This window comes from Equus przewalskii, chromosome 13, assembly GCF_037783145.1.
Source record: "Equus przewalskii isolate Varuska chromosome 13, EquPr2, whole genome shotgun sequence".
Lineage (NCBI taxonomy): Eukaryota > Metazoa > Chordata > Mammalia > Perissodactyla > Equidae > Equus > Equus przewalskii.
Genome location: NC_091843.1, coordinates 7,820,744 through 7,838,642, shown reverse-complemented (window position 1 = coordinate 7,838,642; position 17,899 = coordinate 7,820,744). Strand labels below are relative to the sequence as shown.

The following is a 17,899-nucleotide window of genomic DNA, read 5'->3' as shown; positions in this document are numbered from 1 at the left end:
TTTCTGGAAGTTTTACTGTTTTGCCTTTAACATTTAGATCTACAATTCCCCTGAAATTCATATGGCGAATGGTGTGAGGTGGGGATCAAGTTTCATTTCTTCTCTATACAGATATCCGATTGACCCAGCCCTAGTCGTTGAAGAGATTGTCCTTCCGCCACTGCTTGGCGATGTCACGTTTGTCATAAAACGTGTGTCCATATACGTCTGGCATCTCTCTCCTACTCCATCGGCCTATTTATCTACCCTGCACCAGTCGCACACTGTCTTGCTTACCAAGCTTTGTAACAGGTGTTGGCATCCAGTAGAGGAAATCCTTCCACTTTGTTCTTCTTTTTCAAAAAATGGCTATCCCTCACCTTTCTGTTTCCACATAGATTCTACAATGTTTTCCAAGCTACACATATGAGCGCTCACACACACACTCACACACACTCACACACACACCTGTGAGGATTTTGATTTGGGTTGTATGCACTGAATCTATAAATCAGTTTGCTGAGAACTGACTTCTTCAAAATATTGAGCTTTCTGATAAGTATAATACGTCCCTCCATTTAGTTAGCCTTTTTGGACTCCTCTCAATAATTTTTATAGTTTTCTGAGTATTTTCAGGGTGAACCAATTTTTGAAAAACAATAAAGTGAGTGATAGCACAGGTGACGGCTGGATATGGCAAAATCATGAAGACAGCAACGCTACCGGAATATTCTCTTTGTACCCCCAGGCAGCTAGGTCTCAAAGAGACCTCAAGCTCTGCCGGGGCCTGGGCCCTCCCCCGACACCCGCTTTCCCAGCACATGCAGAATCAGCCCAGAGCTTGGGCCTGGTAAGTATGTATGGAGTGAACACTACCCGTCACACCCCCACCCCACAGCATTCCACTCATTGATGGGAAATGGATAATCCGATCCACGCCAATCTGAGGACAGATCAGGCAGGGTTTCAGCTCTCAGATGAACTCTATTTTTGAAAAGCAGTCTATTGAATTCTTTCCCATTAGAAAATCTTATACACGCTCATTATGGAATATTTAGAAATTGCCTGGAGAAAGGAAAAAAACCCCACCCATATTCCTATTACTCAGAGATAATCGCTGGTCATATTTTGATGCATTTCCTTCCATCCTGTTTCTATGCACATTTTGTATTTGCTTATTTTGTTTTCACAAGCTTGACATATTCTGAGTTTACAGTTCTGTGTCTGGCCTGTCTCATTTAACATTAAAACACAAGCCCTTCTCCGCTGTGACTGTAAACCCTTTGGAAACATCGCGGCCAGGAGCTCTGCAAGGTCCCAGTGAGTGTAACACTGTTTGCTAAATGTCACCCTACGGTGGGCGGTGTTTGTGACTTGACGCTGGCGGTCATGCTGTGTAGTGAAGATCTCTGGGCATTTACTAGTTTAGTCCCTATCTGTCTGGCATTACATCCTCAGTATAGACTCTTAGAAGTGGATTCCAGACTCAAAGGATGTGGACAGAAGCTTAGGAGGAGTTTAAAGGCAAGAGTTAGAACCTGCAGCCGTGGCTGCTCATGGGCATATGTTTCTTGAGGACGAACTATGGCCAGACACTCATGCAAATGCCTCAGGCCTGTAAAGTCACTTGGTCCTCACAGCTCTCAGGAAGTTTCTATTATTTGCTTCATTTTACAGATGCAGAACCTGAGGCATAGAGAGGCCGTGTTATTGGCCTAGGGTCACAGGCACTGAGTGCCCAACCCGGGAGCCAAACCCAGGCCTCCGCCTCCAGGGCTCCTGCTCCGACCACTCCACGAGGATGGGCAGCTCTGTTGGCTCTCTGAGACACGCATGCCTCCTCTCATGGGCTCCTTCCTCTTGGCGCAAGGAGCCTCTTCTTTCTGTAGGTGAGGGGTCAGTAGATGAAGGACTCAGCTGTAGGGTCCCTGGGACAGCCTTAGTCCACCACGTCCAGCTGTGTGACCATGGGCAAGTCCTTCACCTCTCTGAGCTTCAGTTCTTCTTCATCAGGGAAATGGGCAAAGAGGCCGCAAAAGGGAAACAGCTCTGTGACCTGGGAAGTGCTCCCAGGGTTTCCACAGCTGGTCCATCAGCAGGAACTCTGGGGGCTGCGGGAGGAAGGAGGCTCCCTTTGGTCACCCACCCCTGGCTGGCTCAGGACCTCAGCTCCTGCCACCTCATCTTCACTGACTGATTCTCTCGAACCAGCTGGGGAGCAATGGACAGTGCTTGCTGGTGGCTTAGCAAGAGTGGAGGCCACACCGTGGTCTCAGGGTCTGACACTAGACCTGGCACAAAACAGATGCTCCAGCAATGGTCGTGGGATGGAGTTTTAAACAGCCCTTGCAAGATTTCACTCAGTTAAGTGGCCAGTGGCGGCAGAGAAAGCAGGGGCCAGAAACTGTTGGGGTGAGGCGGGAGAGAGGAGGGTGGGAACCTTCCTACCCCTCTGAGAGCATCAATGGCCTCATTTATAGAGTGTCCTTGTTACCCAAGAGCGTGGCCTGTCACGGAGTCCCCATTGCTCTGAGACATAAGGGCAGGTCATAGGGCAAGTAAGAAGCAGAGTCAGGATTTGAACCCGGGTCTGTGTTACTAAATCCTGGACAGCCAACCTGGCCTGTGCATCGACGGCAGGGGTGTGGTACCCACAGCCTGAAGGTCCCTCGAATCCCATCGTCTGCCTGCAACAACCCTACAACTCTGATCTTTTCGTGGCCATTCTACATATGAGGACACCGAGGCCCCTGAGGGGTAAGGGCCGCACCTCCAAGCTGATCCCGGGCTTTCCAAGTCCCAGTCAGTGCCTGGGCTCCTCCAGCCACCCTGTGCTGACATCTCCCCTCTGGCTGGGCAGATGGGCATGGACAGAAACCTCTGAGCAGGAGCCAGGCCACAGTGAGAAGGTTTCAGCACAGGTGGGGGTGGCTCCTTGGATCCCTAAATAAATAAAGAGCACAGTTCCTCAGTGCAGAAAGCAGACAGGGGCCCCAGGTTTTCTCCTCCTGGGACAATAAGGTAGTTCCTGGAGATGCCTCGAGAAATGCAGCTCAATTTGCTTTATGCTGCAGGTGTGTTTTGGGGGAAAGAGTGTGCCCTGCACTGGATCTTACTGTAAACGTGCGGTAGTTCTAACTTCAGGCAACCTGGGTGGAGCCTCCACCGTGCCAACTGCTTCCCAGGCTATGTCTTGTTCCCATCCCACACCAGGCATTACTGTCCCCATTCTGCAGATGAGGAGCCGAGGCTCAGAGTGGGCCTGTGACATGCTCACGGACCCCCAGCTGGGCAGCAGTGGGCTGGGTGTGCACTTAAGCCGGGGACCCAGAGCCAGGCTCTCCCCTCGGCAGCACCTCCTGCCAGAGTCCGAGGAAGCCCCGCATCTGGCCCCCTCCCTAGAGCTCCCTGAACCCATCCGTGGCGCAGGCGGCCCTGACTCCTGGACGAGCAGGACCCAGCCCATTGAGGTGTGGTCCTGGAGGGCACACATGCTGGCCAGCCCCCCACCCCACTTCGAAGCCTCACCAACCTGTGATCCCCAACTTGGGCTCCTGCTCAGCTGGCCCAGCCTGGTGCCTCTGTGTCTGCTGATGCTCTGGTCAGAGCGAGGCTGGCTGCGGGCAGCCGAGACCACCTGAAAGACCACAGGGCGACAGGCCTCCAAGGGTCCAGGCCCGTCGGGTGTGACCCTCTCCTCGAACGGCTCGGGTGGTGCCATCGAGCCCCAGGCGGGCACGACCCTCCAGTCCGCTGCTCAGGCTCCCCACACCTGGCTGCTCCTGGCCCAGCCCCAGGGAGCTGCCCCTAGACACGAAGATCCTGCGGCGTTCAGGGCCAAGACAGGTGGCTTCCCCCCCCCGGGCCCACCCTGTGTTCCCCACTCTGTTCCCCTCCTCTAGGAAAATGTGCCTCTTTCCCGAGTAACTGACTCAGGACTAACAATAATTAATAAGAACGGTGGCTTATTCTATCGAGCATTTACCATGTGCTGGGCACTGTCCTAAGCACTTAACACGTATTATCTCATTTAATCCTCGAAACAATCCTATGAGGAAAGAGGAAAGTGAGGCAAAGAGAAGCTGAGTAAGATGCTCAAGGTCACACAGCTAGATAAGAGGGAAGGCAGACTATGAACCCAGGTGGTCTGGTTCCAGAGCCTGAGATCTTAGCCAATGCCTCATAATCTGAGTGAGCCCTAACTCCTGCCCCCGGGCTCATCCATGCATTTCTTCATCAATTTACTCATTCATCCAGCATTCACTGAGCACTATTCTGTGTCAAGTGCTTCCCAAGCATAATCTCATTGGAAGTTTCTATCACCTAGCAGGTGGGCATTAGTATCAGCTCCACTTTAGAGGTGAGACAATTGATGTTCAGAGAGGTTAAGTAACTGCACAAACACACAGCCGACAAGCTTCGAGGTTCAGCAGAACCAGAGGCTGCAGATACTCAGCAGACAGAAGGTGGCACCAGCCAGAACACGGCGGAGCCAGGGTGCCGGGCGGGGAAGCCTGGCCCTGGCTGCTCGCAGGGGACCTCGCCATCTGACAGAGGAGGGGGTGACGCTTCTGAGGGCTGAAACGACCTGCCTGAGTCGCTGAACCAGGACTTGAACACAGCCCACTCTGGCCCCATCTGGACCCTCTCTGCAGCGGAAGGGGTTTGGGGCAGGGAAGGGCCGCCCTCAGCTTGTGGGCCTGCAGGGCTGAGTCCAGGGTGGGGAGACCAGGGAGAAAGACCAGCTCTTCCCACACTCACCTGCTGCCCCTTTACTGCATGCCAGTTCCCTTTTGACGGGCACATCCACTCCTGCAAACCTGCTATGAAACATGGGCTCCTGTCAGCCCCATTTTACAGATGCAGAAACTGAGGCACAGAGAGGACATGTGACCCATCCAAGGTCACCTGGTAGTAAGTGGTGAAGCTGGGATTTGAACCCGGGCTTCTAAGCTCTCCACAGTCCATTACTCCAGTTTCTCTTTAGAAGTCCGTTTCCCCGAGGGTGGGCTCTCCACAGCTCGACGAAGTCAGCAGGGAATGGGGCTCTCCCAGGGCCAGGCCAGGGCTGGGCCCTGGACTCAGAATGGATCAGTGCAGGCCTCCCTCAAGCTGCCCCAGGTAGGATGTGCCAGGCTCTTTGCAAACTCTCTGCCACTTGAGGGGCCAAGAAGAGGAGCACACAGACTCTGTGGTCAGAGCAACTGGGTTTCTGTCCTGGTTCTGCCTCTGGGCTGTGTGGCCTGGGGCAAGTTGCTTTGTCTCTCTGAGCTGCCCAGCATGCCTTATTGAATGAAGATGATAATGCCCCCACCTTGCCAGAGAAGATGGAGGCAACAGATACAAGGCCGGGAAGCACCTCCTTAACCCTTAACTCCCTTTCCCCGCTCAGAGGGTTGCTGCGAGGATTAAATGAATCAGAGCCTAGTGTGTTCAGTCAGACTGCTCTCTGCCTGTGTGACGGTACACAAGCTGCCTACACTCTCTGGGCTTCTGTTTCCCCATCTATAAAATGGGCATATTGATAGCACTACCTCCTAGGGTTGTCGTGAGCTTAATGCATCTGAAGGACTTGGGGCAGCATCCGGCACTCAGTAAACGTTAGCTGTCACTGTGTCAGAATGATCGTTGTAACTGCGGGGTGAAGGCAAGTTCCTGGGATCATGGCTGGATCTCAGCTCAGCCCCTGCCTCAGGCTTCCTTGCCACCCCTATAATGACCACGTGTTCAGACTGTCTTAGCTCCGTCCTTGTGCTATGAGAGAGCCGAGTCCAGGGCACCCACAGCCCCAGCCTCTGAAGAGCTGCCTCCAGCGGATTCCAGGAAAATGTCAGCCCTTGGCCTTATCAGACAGCTGGCAGGGGACCCATCCATCAGAACGTCATGGATGTGTCTTTGGGCTGACTCAGGAGGAAGAGTCTGTCCATTCGGCCTTCCCGAGCGCCAGGGATGGACTCCCCTTGGGAGCTGGCTCCAGCACCAAGCGTGCATCCGCAAAGGAACAGGACAAGAAAAGCCATGCAACGGGCCTCTTTCCGTTTTTGCCTTGGCCGCCAGGTGAAGTGCAGCCACATTCGCTTGCACACAAATATGACTTGTTCACTGAGCAGCTTCATCGCCCTGAGCCTGTTTCCTCCTCTGTGAAAAGAGAGGACCGAGACCCCTGTGACTTCAGCCTCCTCCAGGCTCTCCCTCCTCCTGGCGTGAACTTGGCAATTCCTTCCTCTCTCTGAGCTTCAGCGTCCTCTCGTGCAAGACAGGAATTGTGTTACAACCACGCTGCTGGATTGCAGGGAGGGTGCTCAAAGGGCGCGGCCTGGTGCCTGCTACATGGTGAGCACTTTGTAACCAGGAACTGAAAAATGTTGCTTTTGTGGGTGAAGATCCGCTGGGTCTGGAAATCCAGGGTTTGATGAGCAGGGTTCGCTGAAACACAGCCTTCCTAAGGTTTGTGGTTTGACTGCAGCCTGGACTCCTGGTTCTTGACTTGCGAGGCCGGGTCTGGGCAGATGCCCTGGGGCTCCCTGGACGAAGGATCTCCTCCCAGGTGACTGCAGTGGGCGTCCCCCCCAGCTCAGGGTGCACCCTTTTTACGAGGTGCACCTGACTGCGTGCTATGGCATGGGGCAGGGCCTGCCAGGGCATGTCCCGAGGGAGCAGTGCCAGGGAGCCGGGCCAGGCCCTCCCTCTCCCTACTGCCATGGGCGGCTGTGCCAACACTGCACAAGAGAGTCAGCCCCACCCAGGGGCCCCTGCAACCCAAGCACGGGTCCCGCTGCCAAGGGTGGTTGGCACATTTTGTGCATGTCTGGGTGTGGTTAAGTGTGGTGGGTGTGTGGAAGTCAAAGCCAGGAGAGGTTACGACCAGAGGCTGCTGCTCAGGCCGGAGGATGCTCCTTCATACCCTGCTTTCTGTTTGCACACCTCCTGTGACAGGGACCTCCCTCTCTCACCACCTTCCCCTCCTTCCCCACCTTCTCTACCTTCCCCACCTTCCTGGAGCAGCTTTGTCTTGCTTCTCAAGTATGGTTCCCGGAGCCAAAGCAACTTCTCCCACAATGGTCTAATCAGCATGCACTTGAGCAGCAAGCCCCTCCTTTGTTCTAGCAACAATCCTTCTGTTAATGTATCCCATTTTGTTTGTTTGTTTCTCCCCACACATGTCACTATTGATCACACCATAGTCCAGGGCTACTATCAACTAAACTCATTCCTCCACAACTTTTTTCTACCCCTTCCTTCTTCTCTTCCTCCTTCTTTCCTTTCTTCTTCCAGTTCAGAGCCATGCATTTCTGCAGTCAGCTTATTCAAACGTGTATTGAGCACTTGTGTGTGCCAGTCCTGTTCTAGGAACTGGAGATTTATAAATGAATACCACCTGGGTCCTGCCCACAGGAGGCTTCCCATCTGCCAGCAGAGAGGATGGGAGGGTAACAGCTATAGCACCTGCCCTGAGGGTGTAATGGAGGGACAGGACAAAGTGCAAAGGGACAAACTGCATGGGGTGAGCAACTGCCATATACGTCCAAATGCAAGGCAATCCAGATAAAGGGTAAGGGCAGTCCCACGCTCACGGTGAGAAGATGCACAACAAAGCTGAATCATATAAATGAAACTTTAACAGGTGGAGATAAAATAGACATCTACTTGTAATATTTCACTTATTTATTTAGTTAGGCATACATCTTTTAAATCTTTTATATAAAATATTAATTTGGAAAGACTGCTTTTGTCTGATCTCAAATTTCAAAAGACTATTTGTTTCAAATTCTCTACCTGTGGCTTTGACACCAGTGTGACCAGCATCTCGGGGGAGGGGCTTTTTTCATTTTCCCAAGCACAACATATTTGCAAGGACCAAGATGCTAAAACACAATCCTTTTGGATCCATGTGTCAGGTGGACACTGTGTTCCCCTGTCCCATCTGCAGGCACCACCTGCATGACATTATGACAGCTGGGGCTTCGTGTGCTGCAGGGGTGCATCTGCGACCTGCACAACACGGCCACTCACCTGAGCACTCTGAAAGCCACTTCTCAAAGAACTGTTTACAGCAGCCTCCCCTGCAGTCACCCTTGGCGACCTTCCCTTTGTGACCCTTGCAGTCACAAAGTCCCACTTGCACTGCCTTGCTCTGCCTGAGTAAATTTCCTCCACTCCCTTGGTGATAATGCTGACCTCTAGCTGCATCCCGAACTCACCTGGACGGAGGGTGTGTCACTCACTCATGTGATGGGAAAAGGAACTCATGTACCTTTCCAAGCAGGACTTTGTGTGTAAAAATCAAGTCACTGAGAGGGCACCTGTAACATGAGAAATTAGTAACTACAAATACAAGGCAACCTTGCATACGACCCAGACGATAAGTCAGGGCCGGGGGTGGGGGATGGAGAAGGCTTCCCATAGGTGGAGGGGTCTTTGAGCAGACCTTGAACAATGAGAACCCTCTGGGATGAGCCAGGCGCCCTAGGCAGAAGGCACCGGAAAAACTGACTGGGGGCTCTCTCAGGGACCCCCTCTCATTCACATAGCTCCAGCCCAGCTTTATCCCTTACCAGCTGGGAGATCCTGGCACCTCTTTTCCACTCTCTGAGGCTCGACATCCCTATCTGTGAAGTGGGGGTGATAACACATACTTCATAAGGTCTTAAAGGATACAAGAGCATGGAAAGTAGAGTGGGGAAAAAACTGGTTTAGAACCGAGTCTTTTTGGGCAAGTCATTGTACTTCCTGAGCCTCAGCGTGCCCATCTGCAGAACGCAGCCCAGTGAGGGTAGGGCCTGGCAGGCGTCGCTCCCCACTGACCGTGGTCTGGGGTCCCCCGCACATGAGAGGTGCTGGGAAAACACCTGCAGGGGGAAGGAATCAATGACAATGCCTGTTCCTCCCTCTGCCAGGGCACACCCCCCAGCTCTTCACACAGATTCCTTGCTGTCTGTCAGATGGAGCTGCCATGCCCCTCAGCTTCTCCCTGAGGCCCCCATCCCTCTTGTTTTATTTCTTCCTGGCTTTGATCATTATATTATGTGATCTTAATTGCTTATATTTCTGTCCTCACCACTAGCATGCCTGGTCTGTACCTACAGCGCCCAGCGCTGCGACTGGCACACAGGGTGCACTCAGCATTTTAATGGGTTCCCTCCTCCCCACCTTTGGCCGCTGCCTCGGTTTCTCCTACTCTCAGGTGCGTGATGCCACCCCCACCGCCGTCACCCTGGCCGTCACCAGGCTCTTTACACCGTCCGAAGTGACCTGCCTGTGCGCACGTCCCCAGCCCCGCACCCCGGCCCCTGCAGACTGCTCGGCGGGGCAAGGGCTTGGCAGGCTGTGGCCCAGCGCCTGGAAGAGCGCCTGGCACCCAGGAGGCTTTCCCAAAGTGTGGGAATAAATGAGCGGAAGGCCAGCGGGATGACGAGCCGGGTGCCCGAGGCCACCCAGCTGCCCGGCGCGCCTTCCTGCCCCGGGCGCGGGAGCGGCGAGGGCGGGAGGCTCGGCCGTTCCACTCCCGCCGCGGGTGCGAACTTTCAAAAGACGCGGCGGCCGCGGCCCCGCCCTCCCTGCGCGGTTGGCGGCGGCGGGAGCGGGGGCGGGGCCGCGGCCGGCCGGTGGCTCCGCCCCCTCCTCCAGCCGCCTCCTCGCTCCCGGCGCCCGCCCCAGCTGCCGCCCGCCCGCTCGCCGGTGCAGCCGCTATGCCCCGGGGCCCGACCCCGGCCCGGGTCCCCGGCCCACCGCGTAATTAGCTTCCGTGCGCGCCGCCGCCAACGTCGCGCCCAGACGCAGCGATGGGCAACACGGTGCACAGGACCCTGCCAGGTACGCCGCGGATCCCTGCCCGGGAGGCAGGCGCTGGGGTCCTCCTCTCCTCAGGGGACCCGCTGGGTGACTTCCGGAGAGCCACCTCCGGCCCCTCTTGGAGCCCTCGGCTCGCAGCGGGCTGGAGTCCCCGCTGCCTCCCGGACCCCGGACCCCGGCTCCGCGCGCGCCCCGCGGCTGGGCTTTGCGCTCCGGGAGGGCGGGTACCGCGTCCTGGTTACCTTGGGGACCCCCGTCCTCGTTCTCCCGGCTTTGGCCAGATGCGCGAAGGGGCCGCTGGGGCGATGCCGCGCGCCCCCTCGCCTTTGTTCCAGCCCGAGGGCGCTGAGGAGGGAGCCCGGGGCGCCCCGGGGGGTGACTGGAGCCGGGCTCCCCAGGGCTTCCGACGGCCAGAAGCCGCCCATTGTGCCGAGACTGCAGCTGCTGAGAATGGGGGTGGGGGTGCTCGCAGGGGTACCCCAGTTCCCAGCCGCCCAGCGCCCCCGCGGCACATGCTGCCTCGGTTTGACTATGTTCCCACCCGCACCCTGGCTGCGCCCCCCTCTGGTGTCCGCTCAACTGGGGGCGTCTCTCTAGCCTCTCGGAGTCGCGGCTGCACAGCGCATCGCCCCCTGGTTAACACCACCCCAGAATTTCCGGGGCCGGAGTAGGGGGATGAGGCGGGGAGGGTGGGGGTGGGAAGGCCAAGGAGGCCTTACTAGAAAACACCTGGTAATCGTGGGAAAGGATCATTGCTCTGTGCTGGGCGCTTTGCATCCCCCAGCGCGGTATGCACAGAAGCTTTGTGGTAAAGAGATGGATCTCAATTTTATAAATGAAGAAATTGAGGCTCACAGGAGGGGAAATGATTCACCCAAGGTCACACTGCTGGTGGGGGGAGAGTCTGGATTGGGACCTGTGTCTGCCTGCACACCCTTCCCCACCCCCCCAAGTCTTTAGAATAAGTCTTTATTTTGGCTTACGGTGGGGCATCGCTAGCATCCTTTAGGTGGAAGGTGAGAGCTGTGCGTCTTTTTAAAGTTCAAAGGCCCGGCTCAGCGGGGAAGCAAGTCTGCTGTGGGGAAAATTTAGTGTGAGGTTTCAGGAGGAGAGGGACCTGTCACTCGGTCTCTGCTCTGACACTCCCATGTAGCCCTCCCTTCTAGGCGTTCTATCAAAAAGTAGTTGTTTCTTCCCCTGGAGGGGACTGAAATTGATGATGCTGAGCCCCGGGTTCCCAAGGCCGGTTTGTGGAAGAGAAGCCAACGCCTACTTTTTAAGCCTGCGGGCAGCTTTAGGGCCACTGCACTCAACCTCCAAAGTCTCAGAGGTGAAGTCACCAGCAGAGGGTCACCAGCTAGTCAGTGGCAGAGGTGGGATTCAAACCTGGGACCACTTACCAGAGGGTGCCCTCCACTTCCTGTTCCAAGCTATTGCTTGGATGGGAGAGAACCCACCCCCCCAGCCGGGAGGTGTCCAGGGATGTTGGCAAATATGGCAGATGTTCTGTCAGCCGCAAAGACACCGGGCTGAGGCATAGACCCCTCTGTAGGATTTCTTACTTAAGGAATGTTTATGCTGTTTTAGTAAAAAAGCCATTCTGCCATCCGTGGGTTGGCCTTGGGGTGGGTGAAGGGACAGACACACGCCAGGCGGGCTAAATATAGCTGGAGATTTATGTCGTCTCCATCCCACTGGGGTCTCGCTTTGTGGCCTGGGCCACCCTGGGCTGGGAGCCCGGGGCTGAGGTCAGTTACCCGCTGCAGTAGCTAAGTGGAAAATTCAAACTCTCCACTGGGGCTGATGCTGGCACTGAGTTTGAGGAAGGGGGACAGAACTGAATTCCTGAGCCACATCAGTTTGCAGGTGCCAAGAATATGAAAGGCCTTTATTGTTTTCCGACCTGCCTATAATTAGTTTTTCACATACACTGTGCCATTTTTTACACCTCTGTGCTCAGTATCTGATGCTCCCCACTCCTGGCATATCCTTTCTTGTCTGGTCCATTTTTCAAAGTCTAGCTTAGTTGTCCCCTGCTCCAGGAAGCTTTCCCTGACCAATCACACCCAACCCTATCCTTCCTTGTGCTGCCTAGATGCCTTCTTCAGTCTCTGCTTATTCATCTGACCACACTGCATTGTGGTCGCCCGTCTCCACAGCCCTTGGGGCCGCCTGAGGACAGAGCCCATGTCTTGATCATCTTGTATTCCTGGTTGCCCAGCCCAGAGCCTGGTGCCTGGCAGGGGCTCAAAAACCGGTGGTGGAGCTCACGTGTTGCCTGAATCTTGGGCTGAAAGAACGCTTGGTTCAGTGTTGCCCTGTAGAAATCCTCGTGCTTTCGTGCTCAGGGAAAGGACCCCTGCGTGGGGTTCCTTCTACGGGACTGGAAATAGAGAGCTGGCACTTGCCGAGCACCTGGCTCCCGTGCCAGGCTTCCTGCATATGTGGCTTCATTTACATGCCAAGCACAGCTTCTCCTTAAGGCTCCTGCATTGCTGATCCCTCTGCCTGGCGCATCTTACCCCGGACCTCCACATGGCTTCCCCCTCGTGGCCTTCAGGTCTCTGCTCCAACGCGGGTCCTGCCCTTGCGCCTGCCCCCAGCTCTGCCCGCTCCCTTTACCCTGCTTTGTGGTTCTCCTTAGCGTGAACCACTAACGTGCCATGCTGGATGAGTGGGTAGCCGTTTATCATCTGTCTCCCCAGGGAAGATTTTCTCTCTTTTCTTCACTGCTGTGTATGCAGCTCCTGGGGCTGTGGCTGGTACACAGTAGAGGTTCAGTAAATATTTGTTGAATGAATGAGTGAATTTCACTCTCGCAACAGCCCTGCAAGGTAGGGATTATCAGCTCCATGTTACAGATGAGAAAACCAAGGCTCAGGGAGTAAAACGACTCCCTCCGGCTCACGCGGCTTGTCCAGCCAGCAGAACCAGGATTGAAATCTGGATTTGTTTAGCTCCAGAGTCCTGCATTCTTCCTCTGACATGCAGGACCCTCCCTGTCAAAGTTCAGATAGTGTTTATTGGGTGCCCCACAGTCCACCTGGCATGCAATCGTGTACAATAAGGAAATGCCAAAGAAGGGAATGCCCTTTTTGATTGATTATGGGGAACCCCTTGGGAGCCCTCACGAAGGGCGTCAGCAAATTCAGACGAATGCTCTATGAACAGAAGTGTGCAGGCGTCAGCACGAGCGTGCACGTTCACTAAGCTCCTACTGTGTGCGTTACCCATTCTCTTTCTAGTGGCAGTTCAGTCCTGCAGAGTCAGGTGTCATTCTTCTCCACTGTACAGGTGAGGAGACAGAGGCCCAGAGACGTTAAGACACTTGCCCTGACTCCCTGAGTTAGGCAGTGGCAGAGCTGAGCTTAGAAGACCCAGGTCTGTCTTCTTCCTAATACCACATGGTCCTTTTCCCTGCACTCTGTTAGCCTTAATCTGTAAGGGGAGAAAAGTGTAAACAAGTGGGGGCGGGGCGGCGAGAATTCCAGGGTGGGGAGGAGGGGAGGGGCAGGAGGAGGAAGTCCCCCCTTCTCCCAGCAGCACGGTCAGTCCCTTCCCTCATCGCGCCTCTGGGATCCCCGCAGCTCTGGTTGGAGAAGAGGCTGAATTCGAACTGCCCGTGGGGTTTAATCATTAAGTCAGTCTGTGCCTGACCGAGCCAGGCGCCCTTTTTAGTGTTAGTTCAGGAAGAGGGTGTCCTGGAGCTTTCGAATGAGGGCACAAGTTGACCCTGCTCTGTGCCAGCCCTGAGTCAGGGGCTTTACTCACGTCATCTATTTTAAATCGTCTTAACAACCCCCCAGGGGGCTGTATTTATGCCCACTTTACAGGGAGGCAAATGAAGGCTCAGAGAGGTAAAGGACAAGGGCACACACGGAGTGAGGGAACAGCCAGTCTTCCTAACCTAGATGCTTGGTCTGCAAATGCTGTGTCCAGAACGGAAGCACCTGCTCCCAGCAGCCACTCAGATGCCCTCCCTGTGGAACCTCTTTCTTTCTTTCTTTGGTGAGGAAGATTGCCGTGAGCTAACATCTATGCCCATCTTCCTCTATTTTATGTGGGATGCCACCACAGCGTGGCTTGATGAGCGGTGCTAGCTCCCTGCCCAGGATCCGAACCCATGAACCCCAGGCCCCTGAACCAGAGCCTGCAAATCTAACCGCTGTGCCGCCAGCCAGCCGTCCTCTTCCTTTCTCTGACCTGCCTGTGGAGCATGTAGGTGTGGGCCTGCCTGGGTCGGCTCTGCAGCTCCCTGGCCGTGGGAGGTGATGCTCCAAGGCTGGGCAGCCGCCCTTCTCCCTGGATCTGGACTGTCTCAGCTCTTAGGAGAACTGCAGCCTTCGTCACTCCCCTTTACAGCCGCTGCAGTGGCTGTGTGGATGACCCCTCCAGTGATGTTCCCTCTCTTTGCACCTCTTCCTCCTTAGCCCATCACAGTGTGAGGTTCGGTTGGGCTTTATCTTGCCCCAGCTGACCCCTCCCCCCAGATCATTAAGAATGACTCTCACAGCCTCCAGGTTGTGCAGGAGTCCTGAGCTGAGCCTCTCCAGGTGATGCAGCTTCTCTTCGAACAGCCCGGAAACCTACGAGGCTGTCAGCACATGGTCGGGGGCCTGACTAGTCAAGGTTCTTCAGTGACGGCCCCTGAGGATGCTGGGGCTAGGGTCGGGGTGGAAGGGTGGAGTGGTCTTATCCATCAGTGGACATGAGGAAGAGGGTGTGGGGTCTGTCCGGTACATAGGAAAAGTGGAGAACTTGCCTGTGGAGAATCTGGAGCCAGAAGGAACTAGGCCCTTCCTCTGCTTCTGCCCTCTTTCTGCTGCCACCTCTGCTGCCTTCACTCTCTCTCTCCCTGGCGGGAAAGGAGGGAGCTCTGGGGCTATGGGAGTAGGGGAAGGCTTCCTGGAGGAGGCGACATCTGAAGGAAAGTCCAGCTGAATGTAGGCCTCCCCGACTCGAATGTCATCTCTTTCTGCTACCTTTGGTGTCTAATGTGACTTGGTCACCCCAAGGCCCCTGATCTCCACTTAAGTGCATCTCACCCAGGCTGGGGTGACTCTGGGGTCTGCCCTGCTTTGCATCTTCCTGAGTGCGCACCTTCATTCATCTATCTGACATCTTTTGGGCATCTGTGCCAGGCCCTGGGGGTTCAGCTGTGAATGTGATGGGCAGCTGTGGATGTGAGGGACAGGAGGCCCCCGGGAGCTGGCCTCTGGTGGAGGAGGGATGGGATGCTCTAGAGGAACAGTGACGCTGTCACTGGGGGGCACAAGGGGCTGCTGCCCTCTGCCCCAGAGAGGTGGGGGTCAGTGCCCAACGCCCCGGACAAGGCCTGGCCACCAACCAAGTGGTCTCTCTACTGTGGGTCGTGCTCGACTAGCTTTTAAATAAATCTTTAATACATAGAGTAGAATAAAAAATAAAATATTGAGTGCATTCTTGTAGTAGGAGTGTTTTTGCTTCGTGAACTTTGGCTGTGTGTGCGCACTCGTGTGTTGTGTGTCACAGTGTAAAATGTGTTGGTCTGCGTGGCTCTCAGCCATTGAGCTGTGACAAGACCGCTCACTGGTCTCCAGCAGGGGGAGGTCTGGCGTCTGGGTCTAGAACGTGGGTCTTGAGTCAGGCAGCCGGGTTCAGATCTCCGTTTGGCCATTTCTCAGTGGAGGGACTCTGGGCCGGGTCCTGCCTGTCTGTGAAGTGGGAGGCTGGGGAGGCTGTCTCGGGGTTGGCGGGCTGAGAATTCAGTGGATCGGAGCAGGCGGTCTTTCGCACAGTGCCTGGGGCATTCGCTGTCACGGTTATTGTTGTGGCCTGGAAAGGAGCGGCCTTGGACCTGCCCCTGGGGTCCCTGGATGGGGCCGGCTGACAGGTGCCCTTCACTTCCTGCCTTGAAACCCTGCCCCAGGCGACCGTGAGCCTTGACCCGAGGGCTGGAGCAGGAGGCGGCCCTTTCCTGTGCACTGGCAGCGGTTCCCAGGGGTGCCCGGAGCTCTCCCAGGATATCCTGATTTCCAGTGAGAAGCATCTTCTTGGCAGGCTGCATTTTGCGGTTCTCAGCTGTTCCCCAGACCTTCAGGCCAGGCTCTGTGCTGGGCCTGGGGGCACAGCCTGGGTTTAGGGACCCAAGGTCTAGTGGGAGAGACCAACAAGGACTAGGCAGTTACAGGGAGCTGGGGAGGGAGAACCCAGGGAGCCGCGAGAGCCCAGAGGAGGACACAGGAAAGCCTCCTGGAGGAGGTGCTGTCCAGCTGAGAGCAGAGAGCAGAGCAGTTAGCCAAGAGAAGGGAACGAGAAAGGCTATTCAGGGCAGACGGGCTAGATGTGCAAAGGCCTGACGAGGGGGAGCAGCGCATGTGTAGGGAGCTGTGGTATGTGGGGGTCCCAGTGCAAGTGGGGGTGGCATTGGGGTCAGAGTGGTGGGCAGAGGCCAGGCGGGGGAGGGTGTCCTCACAGGCCAGTGCGGCCGGCAGGCTCCGCTCCTCGGCTGCACGCTGCCCGCTGGGATGACGGCCCTGTTTGCCAGCGGGGCGCAGCATTTTCGCTGGCTGGGCTGCAAGGACCGCTCAGAACAGGCCGTTTAATCTTCCCCATGGAACAGAAGAGTCAGCTCTGCCCTCTTTTGGACCAAAGGGCTTTCTGTACTTTGTGGTGCTCTGTGAGGGCTTAAAATAGAAGCCCAAAGCCAGGTGTGTGGTTAGAGCTTAAAGCAGAGAGAGAAGAGGGGGCAGGCCCGAGTGCCGCCCGTCGGCGCTCACCTGGGCCATGTAGCAGAGTGGTCAGAGCTTTGGTGTGCTTGCCCCATGCCAGGTCCTTAGCCCGTTTCGTCCCATTTGAACCATCAGGACGAGCCTTCCAGAAGTAGTTTCCCGTTTCACAGATGGGGGAAACCGAGCTCAGGGGGTAACCAGACCTGCCTTGGGACAGGTGGCCGGGAAGTGGCAGGGCAGCATTTGACTCAGCCTTGCCCACCCCTCCGTCACCAGGGGGTGCTGGCCCTCGCCCTCATCCTGAGCCCCGCCCCCTCAAGCTGCCCCTCCTGCAGGTGTACCTTCTCACCTTCTGTGTCCTGGGAAGGTGATTACTCCTGTCCACCGCATCCAGGATGAAGCCGCCCATGGAGCAGGGCCGTCCCCCAGCCCCGCCCCACCTGCCCCAGGCCTGCAGACTCCGTGACTCTAAAGGTGGAGGTGGCCATCAGACATCACCATGAGCCCTCTCCCCCGGAGCCCAGCTGCTCGCAGGCTCTTCCCACTGAGAGCTCCAGGCAGCCGCCCGAGTCAACCAGCAGGGGCACGGGGCTGGGGTGGGAGCCCTGGGCCGCCCTGCACCCAGGCTTTCCTGCAGAGGAGGAGCATCCCGTCCCCTGCTGTGCCGGCATTCTCAGCAGAGCTGGCAACAGCACAGCTGGGGGCCTTCACCCCTGGGTCTGAGTCCTGGCCCTGCCCCTGATTGGCCAGACAAGCAACTTAACCTCTCTAAGCTTCCATTCCCTCTTCTGCAGAAAGGGGATGATGATGGTACCTCTCAGACATGCAAAGAGGCCCACGGATAGGAAGTGCTCCAGGGGGCACCTGCTATTATGTATGCACTGGGCAAGCAAGCCCCTGCTCCATGCTGAGCCCTGTGCTCCCGAGGGAGACAGACACAGAAGAGTAGTAATAACCGCTGACTTGTGTCACGCAGCCAGTCTGTGCCAGACACTGTTCTAAGCAGGTGCCTGCATTCAACCTTCAGGACGAGTTGTGAGACAGCTGCTATTGTTAGTGCCGTGTCACTGTTGAGAGAGCAGGGAGAGGCACAGAGAGGGAAAGTGACTTACCCAAGGGCACGTAGCTCTCGTAGTCCAACAGGCTCCCGCTAGAGAGAAGGGATGATGGTGTGGGGTGGACGGCTGTAGGGCCGGGCCGGGGATCAGGGGCGAGGCATTCACATTTGCACTGGAAGCCTTCGTAGTGTTAAGCACAAGTCTGTAAGCATTTAGGAATCCTGGCAGATTGGTTTTTAGTTCACCTGCTTCTTTGGTTGTTTGTCTCATATCCTGCCTCCAGGCATGGTCGGGGTAGGGGGCCTTTCTCCAGGTGGCCTTGGGCTGACTGTGGGGACCCCAGCTGATATGCTCCAAGGT

The 17,899-nt window shown here is 56.1% G+C and overlaps 1 protein-coding gene and 1 long non-coding RNA gene across 4 annotated transcripts in view; one reads left to right on the top strand and one right to left on the bottom strand.

The window, feature by feature from the left end:
* Positions 1–9,456, bottom strand: part of LOC139075037 (uncharacterized) — a 35,630-nt gene extending 26,174 nt beyond the window's left edge. Inside the window, exons 1-2 of the long non-coding RNA XR_011525058.1 lie at positions 9,130–9,456; positions 8,181–8,282 (exon numbers count right to left, since the gene is read on the bottom strand). This is a non-coding gene — a long non-coding RNA (uncharacterized lncRNA). The remainder of the gene's footprint in view (positions 1–8,180; positions 8,283–9,129) is intronic.
* A 119-nt stretch (positions 9,457–9,575) lies between these two features.
* The window catches only part of NEURL1B (neuralized E3 ubiquitin protein ligase 1B), a 43,059-nt gene continuing 34,735 nt past the window's right edge, over positions 9,576–17,899 (top strand). Inside the window, exon 1 of one of the 3 annotated variants that reach the window (XM_070569032.1) lies at positions 9,576–9,792. In XM_070569032.1, the coding sequence (XP_070425133.1) occupies positions 9,762–9,792 (31 nt within the window). In that variant the 5' untranslated portion in view covers positions 9,576–9,761. The remainder of the gene's footprint in view (positions 9,793–17,899) is intronic. The other 2 variants (XM_070569030.1, XM_070569031.1) reach the window with 2 other exon arrangements.